Below are 17,058 nucleotides of genomic sequence, written 5' to 3'. Positions count from 1 at the left end.
CAGCAAACCGCAACAGCTCGAAATCTTTATCGATTCCCTCACCTATGCTCAACGCCGCTTACATGCAAACGCAGGCGGCGAAGATTTGAAACGACACCAACATAATCTAAACCTAAATTAAAGATCAAGTCACAAAACCTCAAGGTGCCCTAACCACCTGAAGCATGCCTTAGGAAGCCTTCAGGTGTGTAAAACGAATGTTAAAGGTGTGTGTGGGTTTTTTTTTTTAATTTGTGGGAGGAAAGTCTCTCGTGATTGGTGCACGTTCCTCTTGGGCTGCCGGTGGAGCAAAGTGACGGTACAGAAAATGACACAGGCAGCGTGCTCACACAGTGGTGGGGCGCTCACAGGAAGGACACAAGAGAAAAGAGGAGAGGAGAGGAAGAGAGGGGAGCAGATGTTGCAGGTTTGAGGAGGTAAACTGATTGAGATGAGGTGTCACCTCAGCCTACTGGTGACTGTGAGAGCGAGAGAGGGGAGGGGGACAAAGCGGGAAAGAGTGAGAGGAAGGGAAAGTGGGGGCGATGTGGGAGGCTAGGTGAGGTATGATCACACCTCGGCAAAAAGGTAGGACGACTGAAACTGGGAACCGTGTGTCTGTGTCTCCACGAGCAGGGAGGATGTTGCAAAAAAGGTTGACAGAATGTGTCTGTCTGTGTATGCATGCAAGCTTTTATCAGAAGTGTCAATCATATATAAGAGCAAGTATGTGTGGGTAGGAATGCATAGGGACTTCCACACAACAACTACATTCAACGTATATGCAACGACCACACTCACACACTCAGCTGCTTTTGGCAGAGATGCACGCATGAATATGCATAGTGAATGCACTGATGAAACACGGGAGGCGGAGAGATCAAATTCGTGCGATTTCCACAGCTGCCAAACTGTGAGGAAAAAGCACAAAGCTAAATTGTTCTATTTAACACGGCAGGAGAAGAACATGTAGCCTACTAAATGCTCACTCAATTAGTAAGTTCAAGTCAAATAATCAGCAACAATTAAATATATGTCACAGTGAAACTACACTGAGTCCATTTGCTGTCAAAATTCAGCTATTTCAGTAATTGTTTGATACTGACGTGACAAATCAGAAAGCACACATAATATAAATGAGGCTGTCTACAAAATGACTGATTCCTAAATTGCAGCACACAATTATTATAAGAAAGGACCATTCTTGACTTAACATGAATTATAGTGAATTTCATTGCTTGAATTGCTTAAGACATTAAAGACCAAGATATTTTTATAAATGCATTTGTGCATAAATAACATCTAAATTGATTTCAACTACATTGTTCTAGAAATTGAAAAAAAGTGCTTTTAAAATCTGACCAGCACTTATGACTGAGATTAAAGTATGAGGCTGATTGTGGTTGTCAGCCTACATAAAGCCAAATAAAAATAAAGTCTCATTACTGTTATCTGGACCTTGGTCACTCCAAATGTTTTACAAGTGATCACAGATGCATGATGCAAGTATACCTTCTGTATAAGTATATGGAAAAAGAAAAAAAAGCACTGTGCATGCTTGTAAATTCCAGCATAAAAGACAGGCTAAAATATCAAAGTCTTATAATAGCCTCACTAGTCATATATCAAAGCTGACAGATAGTGTAGCTATTTAATGATTGCTTCGTAATCTCAAAAAGAAAGAGGAAGACAGAGTGCAAAAGCGCTAAATCTAGAACTCCTTTGTGATCTCGCTTCAATTTTCTGGCGCCTAACGCAGAGTCTGATAAAGGTTAATACACGACTCCCTTTTCATTATTCAAAGACGTCATCAATCTTTGAAGAGGGGTGGAAAAAATAATAAAATAACAACGGCACTTAAAATAATCTGCCTCAATTCCATAATTAATCTCCTCCAGCTTTTCTGACAATTATGATGTTAATTAACCCAAAATTCCCTTCATGGCGATGGGGAGAGACATACGATCCGCCTTGCCGTCTCACATGCAGCCTTTATCTCTAGCATCAGTATCTTCAGAGAGGAAAAGAGAGAGAGGATGGAGGGATGAAAGGAGAGAGCACTCAGCGTGGTCCAAATTGGATTGTGTTGGTCTGAGATTGGGCAGGTTGGATGCAGTTAGGTTGTGATTGAATGGTGAAGGGTCAGGTGAGATGGGAAAGAGGGATGGGAGAGAGATAGGTGGATGGGAGGTTAAAGTCAGGGCGGTTAATATGGGAATAATTGGGTGCTAAGCACTTCCATGCTCATTATATGAAGGAGAAAATGAACATGGAACCGAAGGGCCTTTGAATTAAACTCAAAATTCCTCCCACCTAAAATAAGGACAGACAAAAAGAAAAGTGTAGATTGCGAACACACACACCACACACAAGTCTATGTGGTTAGGCACAATGGCCTTTCTAAAGACAGATGCAGCATGCTCACTAGGACTCTAAGAATATATCAGGCTGCTCCGCTCTAGTATCGGCTGTCAGGTCTGGAGAAGGCCGGGAAGTTGCTGAGGCTCAGAGCATTGCGCCGTTTGTTCTGTGAAATTACTCACAGGCCCAGCTCGTTAATCTACACTACAGTGTGCTGCAGCAGCAATTATTACTTAAAGAATAACAACACCAAGGAAGGAGGCATATAAAACAACTACAGAGGAACTGTTCAGTTAAGCTCATACACTGCAGCCAGGGCCACTAGCCAAAGAAACAATAAACACGGGATGGAAAATATCATCCACCAGGAGCCAATCATTAACAAGTCCCACCCAGCAGTCTATGGCATGCTAGTATTTGAGGAAATGCATTCCTATAACATAAGCCATTGAGCCCTTTATTAGTCCACTTAACCTATCATAATTAGAATTCCAACATCGGTAAATAACACCCCCTCCACGTACACATGTAGTTACTCTATTTGTAAAATATCTGCAACAAAAAGCAAAATGCGTGTAATTGTCCACGACAGGCTACAGGAATGAAATGAAGGGTAATAAAAGAGATCCTAATTGTATGTTGGCCTTTGCTGAAGGAGCGAGACCTGCAGTCCTGGTCTCGGCTGCATGGTGAAGAGTTAACAGAGCAATCAGACCTGCAGCCGAGGCCTCAGCTGCGTAGTCAAGTGTTAAACAATGGAACAGCTGTTGAGAGCGATGTCTGCACTTCCAGAAATAGAGCTGTTCATTTCACCTGTCTGTCTCACACCTGTGTGCAGGGAGTGAGAGAGAGTGCTGGGGCAAGACTAAGGCAGCAAATAAGGGTAGGAAAGCAGGAGGAGCGACTGGCAAGCAGCCAAACACACACACACACATAAATACACACGAACGCACGCGCACTAGCAAAGGAAACTATGAGGTTGACTTACCGATCATATGATTGGCAACATGGATCTGGATCTCTCGTTCTGTCTCAAAGGTCATTTGGCATTTGATGCACTGATACGTCTTCTTCTACAAAAAAAGATACAGGATTGGAATTCACATTGAAAAGGCTTTTTTTAATTCTCTACACGCTTGCAAACAACAGACCTATCCTATGCTGCAACGAGAGGGGAAAAGGCAGAGATTCTCCTATCTGTTACACTGTGCTGAGACAAAAGCACAGGTAAAGATTGAGCGTCCCTGGAAGTTCACTGTCAATATCTAGTGAAGCGAACAGGCTGTACAATAGCCCAGCAGGATGAGGCTGCTGAACCCTCTGGGGCCAGCAGTAATGTAGCCATGAATTCACACATCTCTCTTTGACTCAGAACACTTTGGGAACACAGGGAACTTATACACTAAAAATACTGCCAGAAAATGGTTGCTGGCAATGTCTCCCCTTTTCAAAAGAAATTGCATAAAATTCTTCTTTGAACTGCCAAAAGAAAAGGGATAATAGGAAAAGAAACACAAAAAGAGAAAAGGTAGAGAAAGAACACAAATTTGAGAACTAGAGGAAAACCTCAAATGACCTAAAAAATACCCTAAGCAAATACAAAACCATTTTGTGATAGAACATTTCTGTCAAACAGCCCAATGCTTGTTGACAATGGCTAAGAGTCATCTTTGATCTTCTGTTTTCATATTGAACTATCAAGTACACTTTTCAGACAAAAGTACATATAATTGAGACAGTTTTATCAGGTTATCATGAGGGTGAGGCTTTGACACTTACTTTAGGGACAGGTGAAGCATCGGTAACTTTCTTAGCTCCACTGGTCTCAGGGCTCATCTCGGGATGGTCCACCTGAACGTGGCTTTCCAGGTCTTCCAGGGTCTCAAATTTAACAGCACACTCTGGGCAGCGCAGTCCAGTGGTGCCCTTCTCCCCAGCCTCTTGTGGGGTGACAACAACAGTTGGGGATTGGCCATTTGTACCCCGACTCATGCAGCCAGCACAAAGACCATAAGGCAGGCCGTTCACATCTATCTTGACCAGTTCTTGCTTATTCTTGAAATCTTTGAGACACAGGGCACATTTATAGAGTTTGTGAGCCTGCAGCTGGCCATTGGGAGATGATGAGGCTGATCCTCCTCCTCCGCCACTGACCCCAGAAGACGAGAGCTTCTGCATGTGAAAAGTTCCATGAATCTTCAGTTCGAGCGTTGAAGTGACAGTTTGCATGCAAACTACACAGCGGAAGCCTGTGAGGGAGTTCCTCAGGTCAGGGTGCATCTGGCAGTGCTCAATGAACTCTTCCTCACTCTGCAGGGGCATCTTACAGATACGGCAGGTGCCTGTGTCCAGGCTCTTGCTGTGGGTGACCTTGTGCTCAGTGAGAGTAAGCAGAGAAGGGAAGCGTTCGCCGCAGATGGGACACATGTAGTGTTTTGCTGGGCCACGGTGCGTCTGAGCATGTTCCCTCAAGCCGTTCTCAGAAAAGAAGGTCCGTGAGCAAACATTGCACTTGTGGTTTCCCTTGATGAAGTCGGCCTTCTTTTTTCTTGAGCATGCATCGTCCTCACCAGGCCTGATATTGTGGTCTCGAAGGCGGTGATTTTGAAGCAGAGACTCCATGGTGTAGGCCGCACCACAGATGTCGCAGGCATACATTGGCTCTGAGGCATCAAGCTCCTCTTCACCACCACTAGCTTCATGGCTGTTCGCTGTTTCCTGATTTCCTCCTTTTAATAGCATGTTCTGCAAATCTGCTTGCTCAGCAGCTGCAGTCGATCCTGCTGTGGACCGCTTAGAGCTTTGAGTCACACCATTGGGCGTTCCATTTTGGCTTCCTCCATTTCCATTGCCATTTCCTCCATCAAAAATGCAGTGCTTCTCTCTGAGATGTCTTTCCAAAAGGACAATGGCGTGGAAGGCCTTCCCACAGAGCCGGCAGTTATACTTTTTACTGTGAGTAGTGATGTGACACTGGAGCTCTACTTCCGTGCCAAATGTCTCCCCACAGAATATGCATTTGCGGGCTTTTCCGGTTGCCCCAGTACTGGTAGGGTGACCCAAATGACTGTGCTTCACGTGTAACTGCAGGTCACTTTCTTTGCGGAAGTCCCAAGCACAGGCCGTACAGCGATACATTTTCTTCTCATTGCTGTGCTTGACGGCCAGGTGGACTTGTATGGACACCTTTGAATCAAAGACCTCCTGACACAGTGTGCAGTGGTACAGCACAAAGGTATGCATGTCTAGCAAGTGCTTTTGCAGATCGTCTACAGAAGAGAACTGTTTGTCACAGCTCTCACAGACGTACTGAGTGGAAGTGGTGGTGTAGTGAATAGTCAAGTGCTGAAGCAGTGCCTCTTGAGAATCAAAGTCCTCTTTGTTGCACTGTGGGCAAGACTGCCTCCTCAGTAACAGTTCCAGGTGGGACTTGAGATGGGCTTGGAAGCCCTCAAAGCTGGTGAATCGAAGGTCACACTGATTGCAGGGATAGTCTCCATTAGCAACTGCTGGAGTGCTGTCACCAGTTACCCTATGGCGTTTGGGCGAGGATATCTCCACGTCAGATGAGGCTGGGCTCAAATCTGCCACTTTGACTTTGCGCTTGTTGTTGGCGAGTGGGATGTTCTTGTGATTCTCCTTAATGTGTTTAGTGAGTTTGAGGAGGGAACCGAAGATGGGTGAGTTGGTGCAGTAAGGGCAAGAATACACTTCCATGAAGGACTGCGATGGCTGCAAGACTGGGGACTCCATCTTGGTCACACCTCCCCCACTGCTGCAATGGGTCTGTTGGATGTGCTCAGTGAGTGAGGACTCTGTAAGGAAACCCATGGAGCACTGGTTGCAGAAGAAAGCATGGTTGCCCTCCAAAGTGGTGGATCCAGCAACAACACCACCACCAGATAAGCAGTGAGAAACACGAATGTGCTCTTGCAGGCTGTTGATGTCTGCAAACATGTCAGGACAGTAGTTGCAATGAAAGGCCGAAACATTACTGAACTGCAGAAGGGGAAAGTTTGACGCAGAGCTCCCACTGGATCTATGTGCTTTGCGCACATGCTCATTAAGGTTATAGAGAGTAGGCAGGGTTTCCAGACATAACTGGCAAGTGTGGCTCTGCTGAGGTTTGTCTGCATGGATAGTCTTCAGATGAATCTCCAGGACAGCCAGGCTGTTGAAATCTCTCTTGGAGCAATATGGACAACTGTAGGTCACTTTGCCTGACCAGCTTCCATCATCATGATCAGAAGAAGGTGCAAGCTTTCGTCTGCTCTGTCCAGGCTTAAGAGTGGAGTCTGGGGTTGATCCTCTCTCCAGGGAGGCACTGGAATCAGGGGTAGCGCTGCTCATTGATGCCACGCTTCCCAAGACTGGATCAGGACTGGCACTGTGGTTGCTGGAGTCTGGCTGCCGGTGACTGTCAAGATGGCAATAGACATCCTCTACAGATGGGAACTGCTCAGCGCACATGGGGCACTTGTGTTTCTTGTTGGCATGCGTTCTGTCAATATGGGTGAGTAGAGTGCCTTCATCGCTGAAGATTTCAGGGCAGTGGATGCATTGAAGCTCTGCGCGGTCTGAGAGCTGGGGATGCTGCGTCAGCACGTGTTTCTCAAGTTCATCTGTCTGACTGAATGTCTCCTCGCAGTAATCACACATGTATAGGTCCTGGTCCTGGTCAGCTACATCACTGCTAGATCCATCTCGCTTACCCTGGTCTTTCTTTGCCAGGTGTTCCTTGTTCTTCCGATGAGCTTGCATGTGGCTCTGGAGAGAGGAGGTGGAAGAGAAGCCACGCTTGCAAATGCTGCACTTGAATGGTTTGCTGGAACTGTGTGTCTTAAGGTGGATCTTGAGATGATCGCTGCGAGAAAATGCTGCCTCGCACTCCTGGCAACTGTACTTCTTGTCACCGGTGTGCAGCTTGACGTGACGATCCCGGCTACGCTTGTGTTTGAACAAACGACTGCAGAAGGTGCATTTGAAGGGCAGCTTGTCACTGTGGATCTGCTCGTGGCGCTTCAGGTAGCTGAGGCGACTGAAGGACTTGTCGCAGAACTGGCAGGGATAAGGCAGGCCAGAGCCCCCTTCTTCCTCCCCTGTGCCCATGCCCATATCGCAGCAGCCATCCCCTAGCATCTGTGACGGCGATGCCACGTCTTTGCTAGAGGGAGAGGACGCCACCCAGGAGAGCCCCGGGTCATCATCACCATCTGCAATGCAAAACACAGACAGAATTAAAATGTTAAAGAGGCAGAGAAAATATCAAAATAGAAGCAAAGAACTAAAGACAGCAAACCCCAAAGGAGTAGAGAAATAAGGACAAAGATGTATTTTTTTATCCTCTTATCCTCCCTCAGCAAACAAGCTCATGCCCATATCCCCCAGATTTGGATCTGCTTTATCATATTTTCATTATGGTCACCAGATTGAAAAGCTTCTCAAAAGTGATTAGAGCACATTCAGAAAGGAAGGCCCTCTTACTGGACAACGCATACAAAATCATAGCACTGGATTATTTATGTTTTTTCGCTGTTTGTGCAAACACACGGCCAGTCTAGATTAATGCAGGCATACATTATACAAAGATATACAAAGCGGGTTGCTCTTAATTCTGTCCTGCTTTGTGCAATCTGATGGGGCCTGACACAGTCCACACGTCATCTATTTAGCATCTGAACTAGCAGACTCCGAAGGAAAGCAAGGGAGAGAGCTCATGACTTATTGAGCAGGGATGCTGCGAGCACAAAGTCCCACTGCGGCTCAGACAAACACAGAATTTTCTATCAGTGCACTGTTTGTTTGCTTTATTTTCTCTAAGTTGTATGTTCACTCTTAATGCGTTGAAAAAGCCTCTGGTATAACAGATCCCAAAAAAATGTATGTTTACAGAGGATAATGCTCCACATCCCCTAAAAGCTCCATCCGCACTCACAAGCCAAATGTAACAATGGCCTCCTATGCTCAGTATTCTAATTAGAAATGAAAAACCCACTGAAACAGAGTCACAATCTACGACCCAACGCAATGGGAAAAGGAAAAAAAAGAACAAAGAAAGTGCATCACCTCAGCGTGTATTGTATAAACTAATAACTTCAACTCCATATGGCAGTTGTAGGATTTTACTTCCGCCCACTACTCTCCCATTACACAAAGGTGAGCACAGCAGAATTTGTAGAAAATAAATTCAAGTGATGAATCGATCCACTTTAAAATGTAGGTGCTGTGCAGAACAAATAAATCTCCACGGGGGTTTGTGGGTAGAAATTTGTAAAACCATGAATTATGAATTTAGCTCTAAGCGAGAAATGAATTCAGAGCTGGAGTAAAGAAAAAGTTAAAAATAGAGATATCAGTAAAGGAGTAAAATAAGAGAAGAAAGTGTGACATCAGGAAAATACTTAAAGAGGTCATTCCATCAAATGGGAGCCTTTTCCAGGTTAAGATAATTCAGATTTATCATTTAAGTATTTAATAAATTATGTTGTGGCATCTCAAGCTTTATGATGGGATTTACTTCCCCTACTGTTAAACAGAATATAAGAAAAAAGTGATTTTAAAAAATGTTTAAAAAATTCACTTCTTGAAAGGATGATGTCACTGTAAGTTTTTTGCCTTATGCCATTTTTAATGCATAACAAAGCTATAAATATGTTGTCTTTTAATTAATATATCAACTAAAATAAAATAAAAATAGAGAATACAGACAAAATGACAAGAATATACACAGAATGTCTAATAAAAAAAAAGAAAGGACTCATGTTTGTGCCCATGAGTACCCTCTTCTGTATCCCTTTCATTTTCTGTTTCAGTCTCACTCACTTTCACAGATTACATTTAGCGTAAGACATCCCGGCCCACCTCTCACACACCTCCTCTGCCACTTTCCCCTCCCTCCTTCAAGTACAGTGCCCTCCCCCGTTCTGTTCTCATGCTTTTGTGTCCGTGTCAGGATAAGAGCCATCCCAACACAACCTAAAACCCTTGCAACACGGGAGAGAAAGTGTTGCAGTGGTCCAATGAAAGAGCCCAGATGAAAAGCCCATAAGGGACTTAACCGTGGTGAATTCTTTGGCTGCACAATGAGACCGTGGCCCCTGACAGGCCATTCTCTGATCCAGCCACTGTGGAGGTGAGAGGGGGTGGGTATGGTGATGATGGTGGGGGTGCCGACTGACAGGTAGGCCGTCCTGCTGAGACACAGACATGTACCACAGTGCAAGAGATACAAAGAAACACTTGCTTGAGTTCAGAGCCAGAAAAAAGGAGCGAAAAAAGAGGCAGAGTAGAGGAAAAGAATGGAGCCCAAAAGAAAAAAAAAAACCTCCTGGCACATGTGGTCATTCTGGCGAATTATAAATCTATTAATGCTAATGCAATCCCTCTGACTGCGACAGAATGTGAGAAATCACTTTTGAGAAAGAGGGAGATTATAGTCATTAAATAGCTTTAATCCTCAGAAGTGTGGCTGTCGGAAAATGGAAGATCACATGGCTTTTAGGGGGCTTTTGTCATCTGTCCGCCGGGGGACTTGGCAAGAGCACTAAACAGGGTAAGAAATTTCAATGAAAAGTTAAATTAGAAAAGAAACAGAAAGAAAAAAGTGAGGGGGGAGAGAGAGAGAGAGAAAAGAACTGGCGACTGGAGCGGGCGCGAAAACATGAGGCTCCTTCCACGCTCCTGTTCTTTCCACATTTACAGGCTTGACCGACCTTCCCTTTCTTTTCAGATTTTCTCCCTCTCTGACAGTTTGTTTCTCACTTGTTCCACATTCCATCCCCAAACTTTCTTTCATGTTGTGACTCATTACCGAATTAACAGGCTGCTCTGATGGTTGCCCCTGGCGCTGGCCTTCTCCTTGCCAGCCTGTCCCATGTGGAGGGGTGGAGCACAGGATGGAGGGGTGTAGCGAGGGAGGGAAGAATGGGAAGACAGGACTGGCAGAAGGACACATTCTGATGTCCAGGGATGGGCCTGCCACCCCGCCTCGAACGGGGCCTGGTAATTGGGACCATGATAACAGAAACACATGGTGATGGCGGCAGCCACCCCAGCACCTAATCTGCAGATAATTCTAGGAGGTTCAAGAGCAGACCCCCCCACCCTGCACAGACCCCCATGCCTCCATCGGACCGGGCTGGGCTAAACCACATCGGGCCAGTTAATGGGCTAGCCAAAGCACTGGCATGCGGGGCCGGAAGCGTGGTGAAAGACGGTAATGAAGACGTGCTCGGTCTGATGTCTGTCCTCTCTCCTCTTTATCAGACACAAGGACAGATAGAGGAAGGGGGGGTGGGAGCCAGATAGAGAAGGGGGGAAAAAAAGAGATCTCCTCCATCTCTCCCAACACCAGAGCTGTGGATTTTGTGAATGCCCCTACCGACACGAGCCAAACGTCAGAGCCAAAACAGGCTAGTGTGTTCATTAGCGCTTGGAGGCATATACAGCAGACCCACACTTATGACATACAGCACTGCTGTTCCCCTTCTGGAACAACACACCATCCAAAAACAATACAGCCGTTCCACGATGATTAACACACTGAAATTTATGCTACATGGGAGACGAGGTTAAATATGCCCACTTCAACAACAACCGCACCAACACTAAACTAGTTTCACATTCATTCCAACATATTCTATTCAAACTTGACAAATGAAGGAAAACATTCTGGTTTTGGCCTGATTAATCTCATCATCCATCTAGTTTAGATGCCACTACTAACATCTCACTTTGTCCTAAAATGCTTTTTAAGTATTTTGCTTCAAAAATACCCAAAAAGTGCAGTCGTGGAAAACCAGAAACAGTGCATTTTGCACCAAAATGTTGTGTATTTTTGCTGGAGAAGCTTAATATTTTTTCCACAAATGTTTCATTTCAGAGCTACACCGAGAACCTATTCTAAAGTATAAGTATGTTATCAGTGACCGCAAACGTCAACATGCTAATGCTGTTAGCCTCAAGCTATGCTAATTATAATAGTAATGGACCTTAGTAAGGGTAAATGCCATATTAAATTTGACAAAAAAAATGAGGCTAGACATAGAGCCTGTACAAGGTTGTTTCATTTCGCTAACTGTTCAGCCGATTAAACACTAAAATTACCTCATTCCAAAAGAGTCCAAACAAAACAAAAACTCAGAAGACAAGGTATGATTAGACATGACTTAAGGCCTAAAGATATGATAACCTATTGAATGGACATCACATCTAAGAATTTTTATTCATGTCAGATTAAAAATGGTGCCTATCCATAATGCTGCAAATCGGCAAACTTTATCACTATTATTTACATCAATAGCGCATAATACAAACTATATGATAGTTTAAATAAATCATTTGTGACATTTATTGTTTAATATGTGTCAATTTAAAAAAAATTAAAAAAAGACTATTTATTTATTTATTTATTCTACAAGTAAGGACAAAAGTGCCTGTAACTGGGTGGGAAACAACTTTTTATAATTAAACTAATTCAATTCTGCCCAAGTCAAAGCTTAAAAAAAAAAAAAAAAAACTTCTACTGGTGACTTCTAGGTGATGTTCATGTGCACTCAACTCATAAATATAATCATTCCGACATGTTGCAATATCACAACATAGGAAAAAGCGATTTGGTAGAATCATGGTCTAACTAGACCTGAGTCTTATCACTTCACCTTGTCACATTCCACATCCCTGACCTCTCACCCCTCCTCCACCCCCTCCACCTTTGAGCCTGGCCCCCTGCCCAAAACCTCCACCTTTCCCAGCAGCCCCCCTGCCCAGCTCACAGCCCCTTCCCCCTGGCCCTCTGCCCACAGCCCGGGGCAGGAGAAACACACTGTAGGGGGCAGAAAAACAACTTACACCCCGGGCTCCCACTGGGCAACCCAGCACGCTGGCCAGACAGGCCTGAAGCAAGAGCCAGGGGAAAACAACTTCCAGAGTATAGGACTATAGGAGTTTTTACTGGCAGTTCATCTTAATTCTCTCCGTTCATCTCTCCCGTTTCTTTTTCTGGACTTCTTGCGGAGACCTCCCTCTTCCCTATCTTCCTTCCTTCCTCTCTCCCCTAGGCAACAGGACAGTCATAACCAAACACAACAGAGGACAAAGCTATGTTGCTAAGAGGGTAAGAAAGAGTGGAAGAGTGAGGACAAGAGTGCGAGAACAAGAAGGGAGGGGGGACGGCACGCAGGAACTGACCACATGGCCAGCAGTCCTCTGGGAGCAGAGTCTCTGAGACCAAACACCTGTTTACCGAAACTGAAATACACACACACACACGCACATACACATACATACACACACACACACACAAGCAAACAGACTCCTGTATTTCTCCCCCCCCAACTGTTTTGCCATGTTCCTTTGGGTTTCTATGCTGACACACTCTCTGCCTCTGCCGTACCCCACCGCCGCTCAAGGGAGACAGTCTGTCAGGGGCCTGGTCCTAGTGGACACACAAACACGCACATACACACAAACTCATGTTTGCCGTCCCTAACGGTCTCTGCTCCATCAAGCTGACACTCTCCAGTCTGTGCTCGCAGGACCCCTGGCATTGCTCTCGGTACCCTACAGGGGGCTCCAGGGACACAGTCTGTTAGGGGTCTTTTCCTAAAGGACACAAACACGCAAACACATGCCAAGGTGATGTCATTGTGTAGCCAGTCTGTCAGGAACCATAATCCTGGAGGAAACCCATGTATTTACACTCAAATGTACCCTAGCGCACACACACACATATGTGTACTGCAGTGATGTCACAGGACGGACTGTCTGTCAGGGGCCGGAATCCTGGAGGACACACACTCTTGCTGCCCACGGCCCATATGGAGTACTTGGCGCCCATAAGCGTCCGAGCAGCCGGACTCATTCCCAGGGCAGAAGGTGAGGGGCAGGGGGTTGGGAAGGCAAGGACAGCTGACAGCCTGCTCCCCATCTCCCCTCTGGCGACCCCCAGGTGAGCAAGAGAAATGGAACACGTTCTGGAGCCTGACCACTCACTCACCTCTAGAGACCACAGAGTGCTGTACAGATGGGTGCAGTGCTAACATGACGACAAGAGAGGCTGGAGAGAGGACAGGAAATGATGGGCAGAAGAATGAGCAGATCGCTGACACCAATGTGATACCACATGTTTTCCACACTAGATTTTCTAGACTGATTGCAAAAACCACGTTCATTTGAACAATCTTGATATTAATTCTTAAAATCTCCAATTTTTTGACTGAGATTTATTTAATGGGTCTGTGTAGCTCTGTGACCTCAGATCTGGCCCGCCATTCCATATCATAATTTATAAATAATATAATTGGATTTACAGTAATGCTTTTGGCCCACTGCCTTCAATGAAGTTTTTGTAGCAAAAAGTTTGGAAATTTCTGCTCCATGCACTCTACTTTACGCAGAAAGATCATTTAATTCATATGTTTATTAAAAAAATAAACACACACACGTTCGTTTTTGTGAAAAGTGGGGACATCCCATAGGCATAATGGTTTTTATACTGTACTTACTGTATGTGCTATTGCCCTACACCAACCCTACACCTAAACCTACCCCACAGGAGACTGTGCATTTCAACTTTCCCCAAAAAAACCTCACTCTGTATGATTTATAAGCGTTTTGAAAAGTGGGGACATGGGTCAATGTCCTGAAAAGTCACCTTCACCTTGTAATACCTATATCATACCTTTGTCATTATACACAAAACGCACAAAAACGCACACACACACACACACACACATACATACACAGACATAACAGAAATTATGCCAAAGTGAATCGGTGATCAAAGTGATTGGGCAGTTACTTAAAATAGAGTTACTGTAAAAGATCAACTGGATTAAATACAATAAATCGCAATTGAATCTAAATAACCTCAATAACTGAATCAAAACTGAACATGAATCAGGTCATAAACTCCCCAAAAATGTGCATCAAGGATGCATAAAACCCCAAAGGGGGTACTCAAGTGCACCCTTATGAAACCAAAAATTACAAATGGTACACATGAAGTACATCATCTGGGACAGGGAGTCAGACTTGAAAGTTTGCTAATGAATGAAAAAACATCTGCAACAGATGCTGTGAATTACTACAGAAACAATTCCAACTCTGCATTTGTTAACAGGTGCAAAACAGCAGACTGACTGTTTCACATCTACAATGGAAATTGTAGAACACTGCCCCATATAGAGTTCTACTGTAAGTAAAATTCAGTTAGCACTTTTTTGTCTTTATAAATTGGAGAAGCAAAATTATTTTCAGTGGTAACTGAGAGCATGCCACAGATGTTGCCGATAAAGCTTACCTTGTATTTAACCCAGAGCACTCCTTTAAACACTAACCAGAAACAGATGAAATCACTTCTAAAGCCTTTCTACAGAAGATAAAGTTGCTGTAAACCCAATTAAAAGCCTTCAACCATTAATAATGTTTAGATGCGGAAAAGCCAATGGCGTTTTAGCGAGGATGATTTACACGCTAAGCATTTTTAGGGGCGCAAAGGTGAAACGTAAGTACTCTGTGTGTGTCTGACGGAGAGAGGGAAGGTGAGATGAAGGAGAGATGAAGACTGAGGGAGAGGTTGCGTGACGACAGGGGCACTGGCAGTGGTTAAGCTCCGTTTGACTCTTGTGTTGCTCAGTCTGCGCGAGCGGCGGGGGCCCGCACTGTTAAACAGCTGCAGATTAATTACATGTGAAGTGTACCAAAACAAGCCTCTTCACAACTCCAGCATCAGAGATGAGACGTTTGGCTTCTGCCGCTCTCTTTTCTCTCTTTTGCTGTTTTCCTTCAAAGTTTGGCTCCCTTTACTATACTTGCTACGTTCGGTTGAGCATAGAGTGACAATGTAAGAAAGAAAGTTTGTTCTATCTGGCTTGTCATTTTAGAAATGATGAACACTGCCTGACTTTCATACAACAACAAGAGTAGTTGTGGAAAGTGTGGAAAGATGATGAAAAATGGGAAATTTTGAGTTATGAAGTCATCTTACACATTCATCCATAAACGGCTGACTCGCCCACTCATTCATTAGATCATGAATACCACATACACTTAAAAGAAGTCTCTTATGCTCATCATAGAAGCAGTTATTTAATCAAAACTACAGTAAAACAGCAATACTCTGAAGTATCATTACAATTTAAAATGAATGTTTTCTATTTTAATATTTTATCAAATGTTATTAGTGTCACAGGATCCTTCAAAAATCATTCTGATATGCTGATTTGGTGCTTATAGAAACATTTCTAATTATCATCAATTGTGCTGCTTGATATTTGTGTGGAAACATTAATTTTTCAGGATTTCTTTGATTAATATAAAGTTTAAAAGAACAGCATTTATTTGAAACAGAAAGTGTAGTTAATGCATCCTCACAGATTAAAAGTCTTATTTTATTTTATTTTTTAATTATGAATATCAATGGTAGTGTAATTCATTATATGATTAAAAAGGGGAAAAAGAGGGGAGAAAATGCATATTAGGATGCAGTTCCAGATACATACACACTGTGTATTAAATGGTGGGGGACATTTTTCTTTAATCTTATATGGATATGGTTTGGTTATTATTTATTTATTTAACTGGTCAGACTACAAAAAAACAAAACAGATTTGAGTCAAATACACAAAAAATCCTGGAAAACTTTCTGGCGACAGCACTCATTTGATGTCTCTCTTGATCGCTCTTTTTGTCTTCTGTTTGGTAGTTGTGTATGTCACAAGTTTTACTGGTTGGAAGTGTACAGTGAGTGCAGTCAGGTTCCCACTGTGTACCGAGTCAATGGGAAGCAGCTGCCTGCCTAGCCATGCAGGAAAGCGGTGCTAAACAAGCACTTTGTTCCCTTCTAGAGTCCCACACACACAAACACCTACCTCACATAACCTGGAACATGACCCTCCATCACTGAGATGTGCATTTGCGTTTGTTTGTATGTTTTTTATGAGTGAGAGCGAGAGAGCATGTGCATAAAAGATGGGAGAGAGGAGAGAGAAGGTGAATGTGTTTAAATGTGTCCCAGTTCGTTTCTCCCATCACTTACTGTACCCGTCTGTCTATGTCTTTTTCTCTATGATCTGTGCTCGGAGGCATATAGGCCTCTAAGCAGATCACACACTGTATTCTGCCTCTTGGCTCTACTTGATCAAGCTGATTCCGAAAAAAAAAAAAAAAAAAAGGTTTAGGTTAAAGCTCACCTGCTCCCTCTCATAACAAAGTGACCCTTGCTATTTCATCAGAATATACAACATACAGACTACAAGCAGGGGCACTAATGGAAGTCCTAGTCTACTTTGTGATAGTAAAAATTAAAATGTAAATTTTACACACACACATATATATATATATATATATATATATATATATAAATAAATAAATAAACAAAAGTATATTGTTATTTAAATTGTTTTTGCATTGACACTACAGGAGCCATGGGGCACCACAGGAAAAAATTAAAATAATACATAATATAATTTATTATTGTTATACAGTTTTTGACACTACAGGGGCCATGGGGCACCAGAGGAAAATAAAATAAATAAATACACACACAAATATATAATCAAAGAATATATTTCTGATGTGCAGCAAAAGATAATTGAGCATCACAAATTAGTGAAGTGGCTTTAAGAAAAGAGCTAGAGCAGTGAAAATTCCCATTTCCACCATCAGGGCAATAATTAAGAATTTCCAATCAACATAAAATGTTACGAAATTGCCTGG

At 43.5% G+C, this 17,058-nt stretch overlaps 1 protein-coding gene across 3 annotated transcripts in view; it reads right to left on the bottom strand.

Moving 5' to 3' along the window:
* znf423 (zinc finger protein 423) overlaps positions 1 to 17,058 on the bottom strand; it is a 165,129-nt gene that overhangs the window by 81,758 nt on the left and 66,313 nt on the right. For all 3 annotated transcript variants that reach the window (XM_058750851.1, XM_058750852.1, XM_058750850.1), the window contains 2 exons: positions 4,120 to 7,553; positions 3,329 to 3,413 (listed from right to left, as the gene is read on the bottom strand). In XM_058750851.1, the coding sequence (XP_058606834.1) occupies positions 3,329 to 3,413; positions 4,120 to 7,553 (3,519 nt within the window). The remainder of the gene's footprint in view (positions 1 to 3,328; positions 3,414 to 4,119; positions 7,554 to 17,058) is intronic.

Source organism: Onychostoma macrolepis, chromosome 18, assembly GCF_012432095.1.
Source record: "Onychostoma macrolepis isolate SWU-2019 chromosome 18, ASM1243209v1, whole genome shotgun sequence".
In the NCBI taxonomy this organism is placed as follows: Eukaryota; Metazoa; Chordata; class Actinopteri; order Cypriniformes; family Cyprinidae; genus Onychostoma; species Onychostoma macrolepis.
This window is presented reverse-complemented; position numbering and strand designations above follow the sequence as displayed.